Source organism: Urocitellus parryii, chromosome 5 (assembly GCF_045843805.1).
Source record: "Urocitellus parryii isolate mUroPar1 chromosome 5, mUroPar1.hap1, whole genome shotgun sequence".
NCBI lineage: Eukaryota > Metazoa > Chordata > Mammalia > Rodentia > Sciuridae > Urocitellus > Urocitellus parryii.
The window spans coordinates 66,172,863-66,189,348 of record NC_135535.1 but is presented as its reverse complement, the minus strand read 5'-3'; the positions used below and the strand labels follow the sequence as shown (position 1 = coordinate 66,189,348).

Genomic DNA, 16,486 nt, shown 5'->3' with positions numbered 1-16,486 from the left:
TGTGGCCCATCCACACAGCAACTCAAGTGGTTGAGGGTAGGTTTGGGCAACATTATCACAACTTCAGGTCATAAGGGGAGAGTTCCCCAGGAACCCCTGAGGCCCAGGTGGGAACTTGGCGTGTTGGTATGGTCAGTGTACATGAAATCACAAATGGAGGGAGTAGAGGAGGCACAGAACCTGAGTGGGAGCAGGCTACCCAGCCAGACCCCTCTGGATCCTTGTCTCTTTCTATAGGCCAAATCTGGAGGTGGGTCCCAGGGTCATAAGGCAGGTCCAGGCTGCCTTCTCCTTCTGGAATGCTCCAGGAGGGTACAATACCAGGGTACAGGAGCCTGTGTCTCATTCCCTGTCCTAGGCACAAACCCCACAAGAATCCCTCTCTTTTTGGAGCTTCCATCCATTTGAGTTATTTGTAGTTGTTTCTTCCTCCCCCTCCTCCTCTTGAACAGTGGGAGTTGCAGAACCTTATGTGTGTCTGTGTGTGTGTGTGTGTGTGTGTGTGTGTGTGTGTGTGTCTATGTGTGTGTTGCAGTCTTGGCTGCAAACACTTTCCCATTCATTCCCTTACCGCATTCTCAACACAGTTTTGTGTGGAAGGAAACTAATACTTGGAGTGTGGCTTGGCAGTGGAGGGCACTGTGGAAAGCTCTCCAGACTAGGTCCCAGTCCCAGATCAGCCACCAACTTGCTGGACCACCTTGGGTAAGCCACTTGCCCTCTCTGGGCCTTACTTTCTCTCCTAGGATACAACACAAGGAGTTCTACTCTGTAGTTTCCAACCCCTCCCATATTTCCATTTCTGGGACTGTGACTTGCCCAAGGACCTACTGGCCTAGAGGTCCAGAAGCCCATCCTCCTGACCTCACTGTGATCCCCCTAAAGAAGGGACAGGGCTAGAGAGCTCAGGGAACAGCCTCTCCCGGACCCCAGTGACTATAGCAGTGATAGCAGGGGGTGGCCTTATGGGGACACTGGTTGGACTTAGTGGCACCAAGGCCAGAGATCGCTTATCAGGTATCATGGCCTCCCTGAGCCTGCACAGCTCACCACCCCACAGAAATGTCTCACTCTGTGGCCCAGATGGCTCTGAACTCCAGGGGGTGCCTAGAGCCTGTCACAGCTTCTGGGTCCCTGAGTTTAGGGACCTGTTCCTCTCAGAGCACAAATAATACCATTGGTAATGACTGGAAAGAGCTGACTGTTTATAGTGGGCCAGGTGCTTTACACCCATTTGGGGGCTTTACACCCATTGTTTATTTTAATTTAAATCCCAATCCTGTGAGGTAGGTTTCATTGCCCCATTTTACAGAGAAAGAACAGAACAATTATGTGTCAGAGCAGGAGCAGGGTGATGCTGGAAGTCAGCTTCCTCAGTTGACCCTGGGCGACTCCATCACCTAGGGCCAGGGTCCCAGTACCACTGAAACTATCCCTGCCTCCAGGCTTTGGGAGCTGCTCTCTGGTTGGGACTCCAGGGAGGAGCTGATGCTTAATGACTTAGGGGAGATTAACCACAAGAAAGCACAAAACGCAAAGTTCCTTTATGCCTTGGAACTTTGTCACAAGTCGACCAGTTGTTTTCCATCCCCTTCAAGAAGGAATAAATGGAGGTCGCAGGAAGAAACTCCCAGTCACTAGAAGCTAGGTAGTTTGACATCTCACGGTCAGTTCTGGGTGAGATGTGGCCCCAGCCTTGACTCACAGTTTGGGTGAGAGAGGGACATTGGCCACACTGCGCTATAGAGGACGGGCATTTGCAGATTGCTGTGGGGGCTGGGGAGGCCCTGGGGCAGTAACCCTGGGGTAACCAAGGGAACACACACGGAAAACAGGGGACGTCAGTCCTTATCTGGAGCTCATTAATGGGGAACATTAGTCAGCTGTGAAAGCAAAGATGGGGTGATAGACATGCAGGTGGGCAGGGGCCAAGGTTGGGAGCGGGGGCAGCCATGAGGGAGAAGAGGTATTGGCCTAAACTCCACCTCCATCCCACGTGCCCAGATCCAGGATGGAGGCACCCTATAAGTGCGCACAGCCCAGCCGCCCAGGGCCCCAGAGAGAGAGACAGAGAGCACCACAAACCTCCTGGCCCCAGCCGCCGGGCGGCCCGCGGAAGGCCCCGCAGCATGTGGGAGCTCCGGTCCATAGCCTTCTCCAGGGCCGTGTTCGCCGAGTTCCTGGCCACACTCCTCTTTGTCTTCTTTGGCCTGGGCTCAGCCCTCAACTGGCCGCAGGCCCAACCCTCTGTGCTGCAGATTGCCATGGCCTTCGGCCTAGGCATCGGCACCCTGGTACAAGCTCTGGGCCAGGTCAGCGGGGCCCACATCAACCCTGCTGTGACTGTAGCCTTCCTGGTGGGCTGCCACGTGTCCTTCCTCCGGGCTGCCTTCTACCTGGCAGCCCAGCTGCTGGGGGCTGTGGCGGGGGCCGCTCTGCTCCATGAGATCACACCAGCAGAAATCCGCGGGGACCTAGCTGTCAATGCTGTGAGTAGCCAAAACTTGGCCCCTTCCACCAGGGGCAGGTCCTGAGGAGATGCCTGTAAAGGATGAGATGGGAGGGACGGGCTCTGGCTGGGGGTCTGGGTGGGGAGAAAGAGAGCTAGAGACGAGCTGGAGCCAGGAGCACCGCACCCTGGGAGAACAGGAAGGAGGTGTCAGAATGGAGGCCAGGCATGGATGGTCGGCTGGATCTTCCGCCACAAATCTAGAGGAAGAGGGCATCGAGGTTTCTGTTGGACCCGATGTCCACAATACAGTGAGGACTGGGCCAGAACTCAGCAGCGGACAGCATTTGGAGCAGGCGGGCGTTCTGCACTGGAAGGAACCTTAGGGTGCAGCCACAGGGTCTTTTGGAGAGAAGAGAGACAGGACCTTCTGCAGTATCTACTGTGTTTGGGCCTCATGATGGTCATTCCTCACATGCCACCCACTAACACCTCCCAACAGTCCTGCCAGGTAGAGATGGGCATGCTCATTTCTTAAAGTTGTAAGACCTGAGATTCAGCAAGGGAAAGCACCACCCACCTTTCAAACCTGGGCTTGACTCTGAGACCCACGGTCTTTCCTCCTGACCAATGTTCCTGAGCCACCATCCAAGCCTTGGGCTACAAACACAGAAGCTGAGGCTCAGGAAGGGGAGTGAGGGGCCAAGAGTTCTACAGTCAATACCAGAGGAAGCACCTTGGGCACTTTGGGAGCTGAGGGGACATCAGGAGCCTTCCTCTCACCTGCATTTGCTCAGGTCTGGGACCCTAAGGGGCATAGTGGGCTTGGTCCCCTCAGCACAATTCCCACTCTGCACCCCCATCCCAAGGCAGGACAGTAAGGGCCTCTTTCATGCCCAGGGTCCCACATTTCTTGGCCTACTCCCTCCCTGGGCTCTGATATCTCTGAAGTGTCCTGCAGTCTCTGCTGCCATCTGTACAGGGGGCCTTCCTCACAGGAAGGGCAGAGTTGGGGGATTTCTCTCTTCTTCAGAATAGAAGACACGTTGAGGCTGGGATCCCAGGGACAAAAAAAAAAAAAAAAAGCTAGAATGGGTAAAGTGGTGAACAGAGTGTGCCTATTTCCACTGAGAAGAAAATTAGTTCATTTTGCAAGAGGGAGAGGTCCAGTTAGACTGAAAGAGGAACTTCCTGAGACCATGGCAGAAAAGTTCTTCCCTAATGGCAGGGCACTAGGAGCACTAAGAGGTGCTGGGGAATACTCACTCCTGTTGCTCCACCATGTTACAGCCTCAGAAGGGAAGGGCCTGGGAAGGGTCTTCCAACATACTTCCCAGCATTTACCATCTTGAGGAACTGGAGAGAATGCTGCCTGGGATGGGGCAGTAGTGGGCTGGACTTGTCCTGAAGCTAGGGAGAGCCGGATGACCTCAAGTCTGTCCCAGGTATCCTCTGAGGACACTGAGAGCCAGCCAGGCCACCAGGAAGTTGCCATGGTTGTATATCTGCCCTGTGCCAGGACAGACACTATCTTGTCTTTGGTTCAACACTGTGGGGTAAATTCTGGAGTCTCCCCACGCTGAGCGGCAAACTGAAGCTCAGCATCCAATTGACACAAACCACAGAACCAGTAAATGGCAGCACCTGGAAACAGCCCCAGAGTTATCTGACACCAGCCCATTCCGTCATTCATACCACCACAGCCATTTACCAGCAGGAATGGGGCTAAGGCTCTGCCCTTGTCATTTCCAGTCCTCACACAGTTCTCCAGAATGTGTTTTGTTATTCCTATTTTACAGCAGGAGAAACCGAGGCCAAAGTGAATAGGATCCTCCAGCAAACCAGAGGCCTCCAAAAAGTGTTTGCCTCCAAAGCTCTTTTCACTATCCCCTGGAGGCTCTGAAATTAAACAAGGTCAGAGTGAGGATAGACCCTAGAAAGACCCAGGGTATTGCCTGAGGTCTAAGACCCAGGGGTCGGGGTTCAGAGCCTGGAGAAGCAGCGTGGGAGTTGAGAGCTGTCGTAGCTTCACCCAGTGCAGTGCCCAGAGGGCAGGGTGCAGGGCACATACAGGATGACAAAACCCAGAGAAATACCCAGTGCTGGGTGTGGCCTGGTTATGAAACTGCCTCTTTGCTCAGCCCCAGGTTCACTACTTACCCAGGACAGGGTCTGGTGGGACCAAGGGCACCCCATGTGGGTGTGAAGGCTTCACCCTGGCCTGCACAGGATGTGCAGGCAGCAGCCCACCAGCAGAACCAAGGCCTGAAATAGGGAGCTGGCAGAGTCAGGGGTCCTGCGCAGGACTCGTGGAGGAGAGGCACATCAGGACCTGAGGGCTGGAGTCCCTAGACCTGAGTCCCTAGACCTTATCCAGGGAAGCCATTTGACCCCAGGAAGAAAGACCCCCAGCTTCCGGTTGCCTCAGAATCATGTGGCCTAGAGAAGAAGGCCTCCCTGTTACCTGGCTCAAAACTTCCTGCCGCAGTCGAAGCCTCTTCCCCTAGGTGCTTCTGGAACAGGAACTCTGGGTCACAGTGTTCTTCTCCTCTCGTGCTGTAGAGACGTAACCTCAGCCCGTAAATCTAATGGGGCTGTGGAGTCTGTTTTCCACCTCTGGTTGGGTGTCGTGAGCACTCCTGGGGTCCACCTCTTCCCTCAGGGCAGGGGCCCGGAGGAAAGTGGTAATAGTTCCAGCTAAGGAGTTTGGGCTCCCAGCCCAGAAGCCTCCCTGGAGCCAAGTGCAGGTGGGCTGCAAGATGGAGCAGAGAGGGTGCATGGTTGGTCAGTGCCTCCCTGCTAATTCCCATCCTGTCCCCAGCTCAACCACAACACGACAGCTGGCCAGGCGGTGACTGTGGAGCTCTTCTTGACCCTGCAGCTGGTGCTCTGCATCTTTGCCTCCACTGATGAGCGTCATGGAGACAATCTGGGCAGCCCTGCTCTCTCCATCGGTTTCTCGGTGGCACTGGGCCACCTCCTGGGAGTAAGTAATGGCTGTGGGTTCCAGCCTCCTTAGAGGGATAGACCCAAAGACCTTCCCCAAAGAAACAGATGTACACACATAGAACTCTCCAAAGTGACAGATGCAAAGACCCCCAGAGGGACAGATACTAGAACACCCAAGAGTGACACACAACCCAGAAGCTTTGATTCTCAGACACCCCAGAGGGACAGATATCACTCTAGCCTCAAATGAATACAGAGCTCAGTAATTAAATTATGAAATTAATTGCCCATCATATAGATTCCTTAGGTGGAGATCAAGCATTGGAGAGGGGGACAAGGGCACCTGGCTCTGTCTTCACCCTCCTTCCCTCCTTGACCTTCCTTCCCATCATAGATCTACTACACTGGCTGCTCCATGAATCCTGCCCGTTCCCTGGCTCCGGCCATCGTCACCGGCAAGTTTGACGACCACTGGGTAATGGCTGAAACCCCTGCCTTCCACTTTCCCAGAAACCTTTCCAGAGGGATGACAAATGGGGGAGGGGAGCTCAGCAGCTGTACCCCAAACCTACACACACCTTCTGGGGTGCTGGGAAGACTTGTGTTCCACCCTTCGGATGATGGGCTAGAGACTCAGTTCCCCCTCCCTGTCCCCACCTGTAAATGAGGATAACAATAGTTCTTACCTTAGTGGCTTCTTGGGAAAAATAAGGAAGGTTACCAGTGTAATCCAGATACCACAGTGCCTGGCACTTAGAACTCAGTTAATGGCAATATTTATACCAGCTAACACATATTTTTATTATTTATCACCTAGGTTCTAAGTGCTTTGCAAATATTAATTCATTTAGTTTTCACAATCCCAGGAGGTAAGCATCCTTATAGGGAAAGGAAACTGAGGTACAGAGAGTGTAAGTGACTTGGCTAAAATCACATAGCAAGACAGAATCAGGTTTCACATTCAGTCTGCTTCAGAATTTGCCCCATTACCCCTTGCACTAGTAAGTTGTCCTCATCAGTTCATGTTGTCATTGCTAATTATAGAAATAAGCATTTTACTGTATTAGCGGTGAGAGGCCTGCTTTCCCACAGGGAAAAGAAAGGAGAGCATGTCCTAAGCCCCAGACTGTGCCAGTGCGCTCTGCTTGCCTGCAGGTCTTCTGGATTGGACCCCTGGTTGGCGCCATCGTGGGCTCCCTCCTCTATAACTACTTGCTGTTCCCCTCGGCCAAGAGCCTGTCGGAGCGCCTGGCGGTGCTGAAGGGCCTGGAGCCGGACAGCGACTGGGAGGAGCGCGAGGTGCGACGGCGCCAGTCTGTGGAGCTACACTCGCCGCAGAGCTTGCCCCGTGGCAGCAAGGCCTGAGCACCAAGCTCTACCGCGCCGCCGCCCCACGGGCCTCCAGTCCACCTTGGAAGGGCCCACCCTGTCCTTCTTACCACCCCCTCGACCCGACGTTGGTCCCAAATGCAGAATAGCTACTTCCAGGCCAAGGGCTGGCCAGCACGTGAGCCCGCAGGAAGGGGGCGGCTGTGGGGTCAGGAGTCGGGAGCCTGGTAGATCTCCTCCTCTGAGGTTGTGAGCCAGGGAGTTCAAAAGAACCGGGATCTGGGGACTTGAGGACCTAGCCTGGGAGAAAGGAGGGGCAGGTGGGCCAGGGCTGAAAGCTCTGGAGAGCCTGTACCCAAGTTCTGGGTGAGGAGTGCACAAACCCAACCTTGGGGTTCTGGGATGGGTGCATCCAGTTTTGCTAACATGCAATGTGTGTTCATCCCCGAGTTTCTTTGTCCTCAGGTGCAGGGTTTGCACACTCCTGAGTGTGAACAGTATGACTACAGTGGTGCAAGTATATGCAGGACTGGGGACTTCTTGCTTCTAACCTTGACCCCCCCTCCTCCCACACCTGCAATAAATCCACTTCCTCTGCAGTGAATGAGTCCTCCCTACCAGTCATCTCCAGAAGAAAGGGGAGAGTGGGCTCTAATTTCCACCCCTTACCCTGCCTGTACTGGAAAATTCTCCCAAGTTGCTGGGCTGGGCCTCAAGATTTGGCAGGACTCATTGCTGGAGGCAGAGAAGTTATCACCAGAGAACTGCTCCTTTAGAAATGGCCTCTGGAAAAAGGAGAGTTGAGTAGCCAAGGATTTCCTTCCTGTCCTGAGGGAGGAATCTTCAAAGGGGAAAGCAATTATATGTGTATGCACATCTGTGTGTGAGTCTGTACACAACCCTTATGGGGGCCCCAGACCCAGAGATTAGCCTTGCACTTGAGTAGAGGAAACAAAAACCCTTTGTGGGCCTCTGGCCTTTGTCTAGGAGTGGGGAGATTTGCAACTGGACACTTCTTGAAAGGAGACACTCAGTTTCGCAAGTGAGCCCTCTCGCCCAGCACACACCTATAGCTGGCTGGGCAAGGCACTCAGGCATACAATCCCTGGCACCAGGCAGCACCCCTCTGTCACCTGCCCTCCTCGCCAGGCAGCACTCCTTCCCCCAGAACTCTCTGTTCCCTCTGTCCCTTCCTCTCCTTGCTGTGCTACACTCATTCCTGGCACCCACCACAGGACAGTTATTGTGGACTCTCAGGACCAGAAAAGGGAAATTACTTGCCCAGGCAGAAGCAGGTCTGAGTCTAGAACACAGGCTTCTAAATTTTCCAAGCCAGAGCAATGTTTCTCAGATGTGATTAACTGGGATTAAGTGAGATGATGCATGTAAAGATGCTGTGTGAACTGTAATTCTTAATACCATTATCACGCGTTATTAGGTTCATTTTCATTATTTCTGCTTCCTCGGGTGGGAGGAGTATGCAAAGGGCCTTGACCCTCAGCCTCCTCTATTTCCTTCATTGCGTGGGAGCCCCAAGGTCCAGGAAGAAGAAAATGGGTTTGGGGCTGGCTCCATCCTGGTCTAGCCTCTGAACCTCCCCTTACCCTGAGCACAGACTGGCCGGCGGTTCTTCCTCTTCCTTCCTCTAGCTATGCAGCCCATCCATCCCCTTTCTCCTCCCTCTCCAGCCTGCTGCATAACTAACCCAGGGAATCACACCTAGAGCCCACTTTTCCATGTTCTCTGTCGCCCCCAGGCTTTCAAGCGTTTTGTCTGTGTCTGTCTCGCACTGTACCAAGCTCCCTCGGTGTCCCTCACCTGAGCCCCCTCCAATTCCTTCACAGATGGTCTGTGGCATGAGGAATCTCTGCAACTGTTCCCCTTCTCAGCTAGGCTCTTTCTTGTCTTTCTGGACCAGGACTTTCTTTAGAGTCAGTAAAAGGCTGACCTGTGTCACAGGTGCTGTGGAGAGGACCCTCCCAAACTCCCACAGCTGGTAACAGAAACTTGGCCTCACTGCTGGGGAGGGGTAGAGTCAGAGACTCCAGTGACCTCTGGAGCTGTCCTCCTGGTAGCTTGTGCCCTTGCTCTGGAAGTTCAAAGGCAGAAAGTTACCTTATGTCCACCCTGCTTCACTCCACCAAACCCCTCTAGAAGGTGCCAAGAATTTCTCTCTGTACTGCTTCCTGCATTGTATCTCCCCCAAAACTAAATGTAAGATTCCCCTACACTTGTTGTCTCCATTGCCCATATTAAGACCAAAGGTCAAAGCAGGATTCCATGTGATGGGAGTGGACGAGAAATTGACAAGGTACTAAGAATCTCTGTTTGGCAGCCACTATGCTGGCCGACTCACATGCATTAGTTCATCTAATCCTAAAACTTCAGACAGATTCTGGAAGGACAAGGTCCCCAAGTCCCATACAAGCTTTAACTATTTCCAAAGCACTTCCTTGGAATTCCTGTGATAACCTCCCAACCCTGTGAGATAGGAAGAGTAAATACTGTTCCTCCCATCTTGTAGATTCAGAATCTAAGGCTAAGAGACCTGCCTAAAGTCACAGTTGGAATACAGTGACTGAGTCAAGATTGAAGTCAGGTATTATTATACAAAATCCCATGATCTTTTCACTGAGGCAAGCCCTAGGCTCCTCCTGGGAGGCCCTGGCAGAAACTAGAACATTCAGCTGGGCTTGTCCAGCCCAGCCCAACCCAGCCCACAGTCTTGTGGTAGACACAGACCCTTGGAAAGGGTGGTAGCAGGGTAGGGAAGAAATGACAAAGAACATGAGGCTAGTTTCTGCCCTTGAAGAGCACCCGGTCAGGAGGAAGGTGGAGATCAGGTACATCCAAACCAGACAGAGGCAGGGCAGCATGGAGGCAGGTGGACAGACCTCCAGCTAGGGACAGAGAAGGCCCTGAGTTGAGAGGAGGAGGTAGCTGACCACTTGGTCCCAGCAGTATCCATCCCCACATTCTCTTTCTCTTTTTTTTTTTTTCCCATTTCTGTCTATTTACCAGCAAATGACATTATTTCATTCTTTTTTTTTTTATTAGTTACACATGACAGTAGAATGCATTTTGACACATCATACATAAATGGAGTATAACTTCTCATTTTTCTGGTTGTACATGATGTAGATTTACACAGGTCACCCACATTCCCATTTTGTGCCAAATGACTTTGTACCTGCAAATTTGCTTTTTTTTTTTTAAATATCTTTAAGCTGTGATTCTGTTTATATAATAAAAAATGCTTCCCAGCTAGATTGTAAACCCTTTGTGGACAGGGCTCCTTCCAGTTCTTGGATGGTACTCTCCTATCTTCCCTTATGGGTCTTATCTAACACAGTGCTCTGCATATAGTAAGCACTCAATAAATGCTCATTTGTCAGTAAGTGCTGTTTCTTCCACAACTTGGAAATGGTCAATACAGTCCAGGTGCCAGAAGACAGGCTAGGCTCCCTACCATTTCTACTGCAGCTCAAAGAATCCAAAGGAGAGGATTTCCCTGAGAGATTCCAGTTCCCACTGTCACAGTGATGAGATCTATCTATCTCCCAGGGAGACACATTCCTCTAGAGGTAACAGGACAGGACCTGGAGTGCTCAGTGCAAACACCATTTCAGGACATAATAATTCCAGTGGTTTCTTATAACAACCCTGATATTAGAGAGATGGAAAGACCTCAGGCACAGGCCTAAGAAACAGAATCAGCTGCCTCTTGTGAGTAATCTTGACCTCCCTTAGCCTCACCAGGTCCACTCCTGATGACAAAGTCTGTGTAGCAACCTGTGGTTCCCATCTCAGGTCACTGTGTGATCCTGAGCAAGTAACCTCTGGGTTTAGTTTTCTTCACAAAGTAGCTTGGAATTAAATCAAACAGTAGAGGTCAATTTTAATATAATTTTATAGATTATTTCTGAATCAATAAAATGGCAAGAACAACTTCTTATCTTTCATAAGCTGAAAAGGACTAAGTTCAAATCCCCAGGTAGAAGTTTCCCAGATTGGTTCAGCCTCCGGTGAGCACTTCTGAGTTCTGCCCACTCCAAAATGACGGAGCTGGAGACTTGTGAATTCATAAAGACAGTGCTGAGAAGAAAGGATGAGAAAAAAGGTGGAAGGTTAGACTGAAGTGGAGTTAGCAGTGGAGTCTGACCCCAGGGCCTCTGGGATCATCAGGGTCATTGTCCAATCTGAGCCCCAAGCCCTGAAGAAAATCTTACATATAGCTGCCATGTCCTGCTGGGGTCAGGGCCCTTGGTTGGACACAAATGAGAAAGGACATACAGCCCTCCTGTCTTAAGAAAGATGTGGGGGAGGAGCAGCTCCAGCAGGAAATGCCAGAGCAGAGTCGGAACAATAGCGGGATTTCTTTGGCTCCTGTTTTCTTTGGCCTCTTTGCTGCTATGGAGCCCCATACCAGATCCTTGGCTTTCCTGTGTGCTCCTCCCCAAAGCCCCAGCTGGACAAACTGACAGAAGACACCTGTTCTCTCCCTCTGCTGTACCCTAGGGCTCAAATCCTCAGGTGGCTTTTAAAATTAATACCCACAGCAGAATTCTTTACTGAGACTTCCTCTGTGCCAGGTACTGTGCTAAGTGCTTCTCAAACATACATGGTGTGGTTGGGGGTGTAGTTCCTTTACCAGGATCCTGAGGTTGGATCCTTGCTCTGAAGAGCCCTCCAAGGTCTTTCCCCACATGCCAAACCTGGCCATAGGAAGACAGAGGGCTGAGAGGAGGGGTGAGAGGGACTAGGAGCTGGGTATTGGGGAAAACTGGAAGAAAGTGTTGCCCAGTCCAAGAATGAGGTGAAGACAGAAACAAGAAGACACATAAATTAAGAGGCAGAAGAAAGGTGAAATAGGAGAAAGATGAATAGAGACAAACCTAGACTGTCAAAGGAAGGAAGGAAGGATAAAACAAAGAATATGACAGTGTGAGAGAGGGGGAGGGAGAGAATTTAAAGACAGACTGAAAGACTGAAAAGGAAGGGGGAGAAGGACTGAGAAAAAGAAAGCAGGGAAGAGACAGAGGACGGAAAAGGGACAGAGATTAAAAGAGGCAAAAAGACAAGATTGGGGCTGGGGTTTTGGCTCAGTGATAGAGCACTCGTTTAGCACGTGCGAGGCCCTGGGTTCGATCCTCAGCACCACATTTAAATACATGAAATAAAGGTAGTGTGTCCAACTACAACTAAAAAAAATAAATAAACATTAAAAAAAAAAAAAAAGACGAGAACATCAGTTAATGGAGCCCAGGGAAAGACTGACAGGGATAAGAAGCAGAGCGAAATCAAGACCTAGGGGGTGTTTAAAGGTAGAGACTAAAGAGGGAGAGAGGAGGAGGCGGAAGAGAAGGAAAAGCTGAAACCATAGTGCAAGACTTATGGAAGGGAGGTGGGGGAGGCCGAGACCCGCATGGAAGGTCAGTGGTGCCTCTGTCCTCTCTGATCCGCCAGAGTCCCAGCACTTTTTCCCTGACTCCAAAATAAACCCGAATTGGCCCCCCTCCTGTCCTATTGACAAGGGTAACTCGCAGCACCCAACTCCAGCAGACTCGCGGGGGATCCCCAAGAGGGCTGTGCCCTGGGAAAGCAGCCGTGGAGGGCACCTCTGGAAGTCAGCTGTGTAGCCCCGTACTGCCAGGACACGCGGCGTGGAGGTTGCTAATCGCCAGGGCAGGCTGGCACAGTGCCTCTGGTCCTAACGCCCCCGCTCCAGCCGGGGCCGGGCCGGGCCGGGGAGAGGCCCACGACGGCCGCACCGCCTCCACCACCCGCTGGCAGGGAGCTAAGAGGCGCTGTCCTCAGGGAACCGCATCACTCCAGCCCAGCCGTGGGTGAGGCCGGGTCAGGATGCTCGGACCGCAGGAGGAAAAGGAGAAGCTGGACCAAAGAACTGAAGAGGAGGAAAGGCGAAGACCACGGCCGGAGGTGAAGGCCCAGCGGAGGTAGACTTCCAGGGCGCTGTCGGACTGGAGAGTCCAGACCTCGCCACATCTCCCAAGGAGCCCGGGACGCACATCGCCGACTAGAGCGCGGGAGCTTTTCTGACAGCACCATGCGCGGGTACTCCGCCGCCGGGCCCGTCTACACTGCGGCCTGGGTCACGTGGCCCGGGCGGGTCCGCCGCTGCCCTGGCGGGGGGGCAGGCGCCGGGTCGGGGGCGCGCGGGGTCCGGGGCGGCGGCGAACGGGCAGCGGCCGCCAGGTCTGTGCCCTGCGCGCTGCCCTGGCCCCCGAGCGCGGGAGCCGCCCACTGCCCCCCCGCGCTAGTCCCGCTGCGGGACGCCCGCCCTCTATATAACGCGCCCCGAGCCGGCCCGCGCCAGGCAGCCAGCCACGGAGTGGGCGCTGGAGAGCGCGCGGCGCCTCGCAGCCAGACCCCTGCCCCCGCCACCTCCACTGCCCGAACGGCCGCCCCCTGTCGCGGCCTTTGCCGCCGGGCCCCCAAGGCCACCATGAAGACAGAGGTGTGCTCCGTGGCCTTCCTCAAGGCCGTGTTTGCAGAGTTCCTGGCCACCCTCATCTTCGTTTTCTTCGGCCTCGGCTCAGCCCTCAAGTGGCCATCTGCACTGCCCTCCATTCTGCAGATCTCCATGGCCTTTGGTCTGGCCATAGGCACTATGGCCCAGGCCCTGGGGCCCGTGAGTGGGGGCCACATCAACCCTGCCATCACCCTGGCCCTCTTAATAGGCAACCAGATCTCACTGCTCCGGGCTATCTTCTACGTGGCAGCCCAGCTGGTGGGTGCCATCGCCGGGGCAGGCATCCTCTATGCGCTGGTGCCGACCAATGCCCGGGGCAACCTGGCAGTCAACGCGGTGAGTGGACAGAGGACTGGGGAAGGATGGACAGGGAACCTGGTGTGTGCTCAGGACTAGGTCCATGCCCTTTCTCGAAAATGGGTACAACCAGAGGAAGATAGTGCATACTCTTGCCAGAAAGGCCTGGAAGAGACTCTCTGGAGGGACCGCAGCACCCTGATTCACACTCACTCCTCGGCCCCCTCTGCTCCTGTTGCTCCTACCTGGCCCTCTTCTAAGGGCCTACCGCCTCTCCCCTCTACATTTATTCCTTCCAGCTTCTTGCCTCTCTTGTCTATCCTTCAGCAGAAGAGTTTTAATGTAACCTCGGGAGAGAAATGGGTTGTAATCCTGGGTTCTGGTGACGTTGGCTTTTGGTGATGTTGGCTTCTCTGTTTCCTTTTCCTCAGTCATTATACCAGGATGGTCACACCATAACAGATGTCATGGGGATTACATTTAGGAACCATGGATGTGACCCTCCCACCTCCAATGCGTAGCGTCTCTGTTAAATATTTGTTCCCCTTTTCCTCACCCCTGCTCCTGCCGGCTGCTGCCTCCCTACTTCTGCAGCCCCAGTTTCAACCCCACTGTCCCATGTAAACTGGGTTCATTAATCAAACACAGAGGAGGATTTTCGCGGCCATTGTCAAGCTGTGAGTCAGCCACACTGGAGAGACGGGTTTGAGGTTGGCACCAACAGCGGGTCAGGCACGGGTAGGAGGCCAGGGGCAGTTTGCAGTAGGCAGACTGGGCAGCTGCCCACAGGAGGGAGGGTAAAAGCTAGCTTGTGGGGGCTGGGGATTGGGCAGAGCCATTGACAGGACTGATTCCAAGAAAAGCTCCCCTGACACTCTGCCCTTTGGCCACAGGCCTGAGCTTCAAGCTTCTACATACTGTGAAGTACACAACCTCTTCAATAAATGGCCCCTCTGAGGCGGCGACTGGGCTTGGCTTCCAGGTGCTCAGGCTCCAGGTGTCCTCGGAGGCCCTGTTCCTCCTGCCCCAGCCCCAGAGCCTGAAGGCAGCAGGGGTCCTACCTAACCCAGCACCCCCCCACCCCACAGATCAACAACAACACAACGCCAGGCCAGGCTGTGGCAGTGGAGCTCATTCTCACCTTCCAGCTGGCACTCTGCATCTTCTCCTCCACTGACTCCCGCCGCACCAGCCCTGTGGGCTCTCCAGCTCTGTCCATTGGCCTGTCTGTCACGCTGGGCCACCTTGTGGGGGTGAGTGGAGCTGACATTTGACTGGGGTGCCACTTGGGGGAGGCACCCAGAAGTATTGGGACCTCAGAATGGCATCCCCTCCAGACTAGTGAGCCCCTAAGTAGAGCTTAGGGCCTAGTCTTGGTACTGGTGGACTGGCCCTACTGGGCCCCAGACTTGATCCCCCAAACCTTCTCCTGGCTGAGAAAAGATGGGAGCAAGGGGAAGTGTGGTGGGATGGTGGGGTCAGGAAATCAAGCCTAAGCAGAGGACAGAAAAGAAAAGAGGGCATGGATAGAGTCCACGGTTAAGCCAACAGCCAAGATCCCTGCAGGGAACAGTCACCAGTCCTAGAAGACTGGAGTTTGAGACCTGGCTAAATCCCTGGACTGGTGTGTGACCCTGGGGAGTCTGGGTTCTATGGGAGTGAATGAGGACCCTGTCTCCTCACTGATGTCCCCATCCATCCAGATCTACTTCACCGGCTGCTCCATGAACCCAGCCCGCTCTTTTGGCCCCGCAGTGGTCATGAATCGGTTCAGCCCCTCACACTGGGTGAGTCTGGGCCTTCTTCTGACTCCTTGGCAACGAGGGCTTGGAAACCTGGCAGTGGCAGTGGAGAACTGAGCAGACTTTCTGGATGCTGTGGGCCCAGAGCTTGGGGGTTGGCCTGGGATCTGTGGCTGGAGAGAAGGGGATGGAGAAGGGAATGGGATGTGACTAGAAGAAGGGCAGGGTTGGTGTATGTGGCCTAAGCCCCTAGAGACAAGGGGCCAGTGTGTATGTGGGGGTATGAATGTCTGTCCTTCTAGAGAAGGAGATCTGTACTTTCTCTAGAGGTACAGAAGAGATCTGTGTTGATTTCCTGTGAGGATTTTGTTTGTCCCTCTGGGAATCTATATGTCTGTTCTCTCTAATGTTTTATTTATCAGGGCCTGTTGAGGGGTTGGGAGAGTGTTCCTATGGATCTGTCCATCTAGACAGTCTGTTTGTCACCTCTTTTGTGAGCTCATGGTCACTTTATGAGGAGGGGATAGTTCTGCCCATCCCTGTCTGAGGATCTATTTCTGTCCCCTCTGATGGTTCACTTGTGTCTCTTTGGGGTGGGGTTGGAAGAGATCTGTTCCTCTCGGCATCTGTCTGCCTCCTTGGAGAGTCTGTATGTCTGTGATCCACGTCTCTGTCATTGAGGAATAAGATGTCAGTGTATCTGTCCTTAAAGCGCAAGGAGATGGTTCCCTCCAGAGGTCTGGAAGTCTGTATGTCAGTCTCTTCTCAGCACCCATGGATCTGTCCTCTGGTGTGGAAGGTCATGGTCCCTGAGGCCTGGGGCTCAGCCTCTGACCTCTGTCTGTCTCCACTAGGTCTTCTGGGTGGGGCCCATCGTGGGGGCCACCATGGCTGCCATCCTCTACTTCTACCTGCTCTTCCCTACCTCCCTGAGCCGCAGTGATCGTATTGCAGTCATCAAAGGTACCTATGAGCCAGAGAACATCGGAAGAGTATAGAGCTGACCGCCCACTGACCAGCATCAGGCAGGGACAGCCCCTGAACAACAGAAGAAAAAAGAAGAAAACTATGACAACGAAGCTTCCTTCTCTTGACTGGGGAGGAGGTGCTGGCTTCCTGGGCTGCACAGTTAGAGATGGGAGCAGGACCCCATGATCAAATGCTCCGGTGGGGTCAGTGGCTGGGGTCTGGTGGGAACAGGGTCTCTTTGGGACAGGGCAGATTGTG

General features: G+C 53.5%; 2 protein-coding genes across 2 annotated transcripts; both read left to right on the top strand.

Annotated features, from left to right (window-relative positions):
- Positions 1-2,129: 2,129 nt before the first annotated feature.
- On the top strand, positions 2,130-6,763 carry Aqp2 (aquaporin 2). The gene is made up of 4 exons (XM_026407078.2): positions 2,130-2,489; positions 5,271-5,435; positions 5,793-5,873; positions 6,554-6,763. Exons 1-4 carry the CDS (start codon positions 2,130-2,132, stop codon positions 6,761-6,763), a joined length of 816 nt encoding a protein of 271 aa, XP_026262863.2.
- A 6,430-nt stretch (positions 6,764-13,193) lies between these two features.
- Aqp5 (aquaporin 5) lies at positions 13,194-16,257 on the top strand. The gene is made up of 4 exons (XM_026407009.2): positions 13,194-13,556; positions 14,606-14,770; positions 15,221-15,304; positions 16,114-16,257. The coding sequence occupies exons 1-4, from the start codon at positions 13,194-13,196 to the stop codon at positions 16,255-16,257; spliced, it is 756 nt and encodes a 251-aa protein (XP_026262794.1).
- Positions 16,258-16,486: the final 229 nt, after the last annotated feature.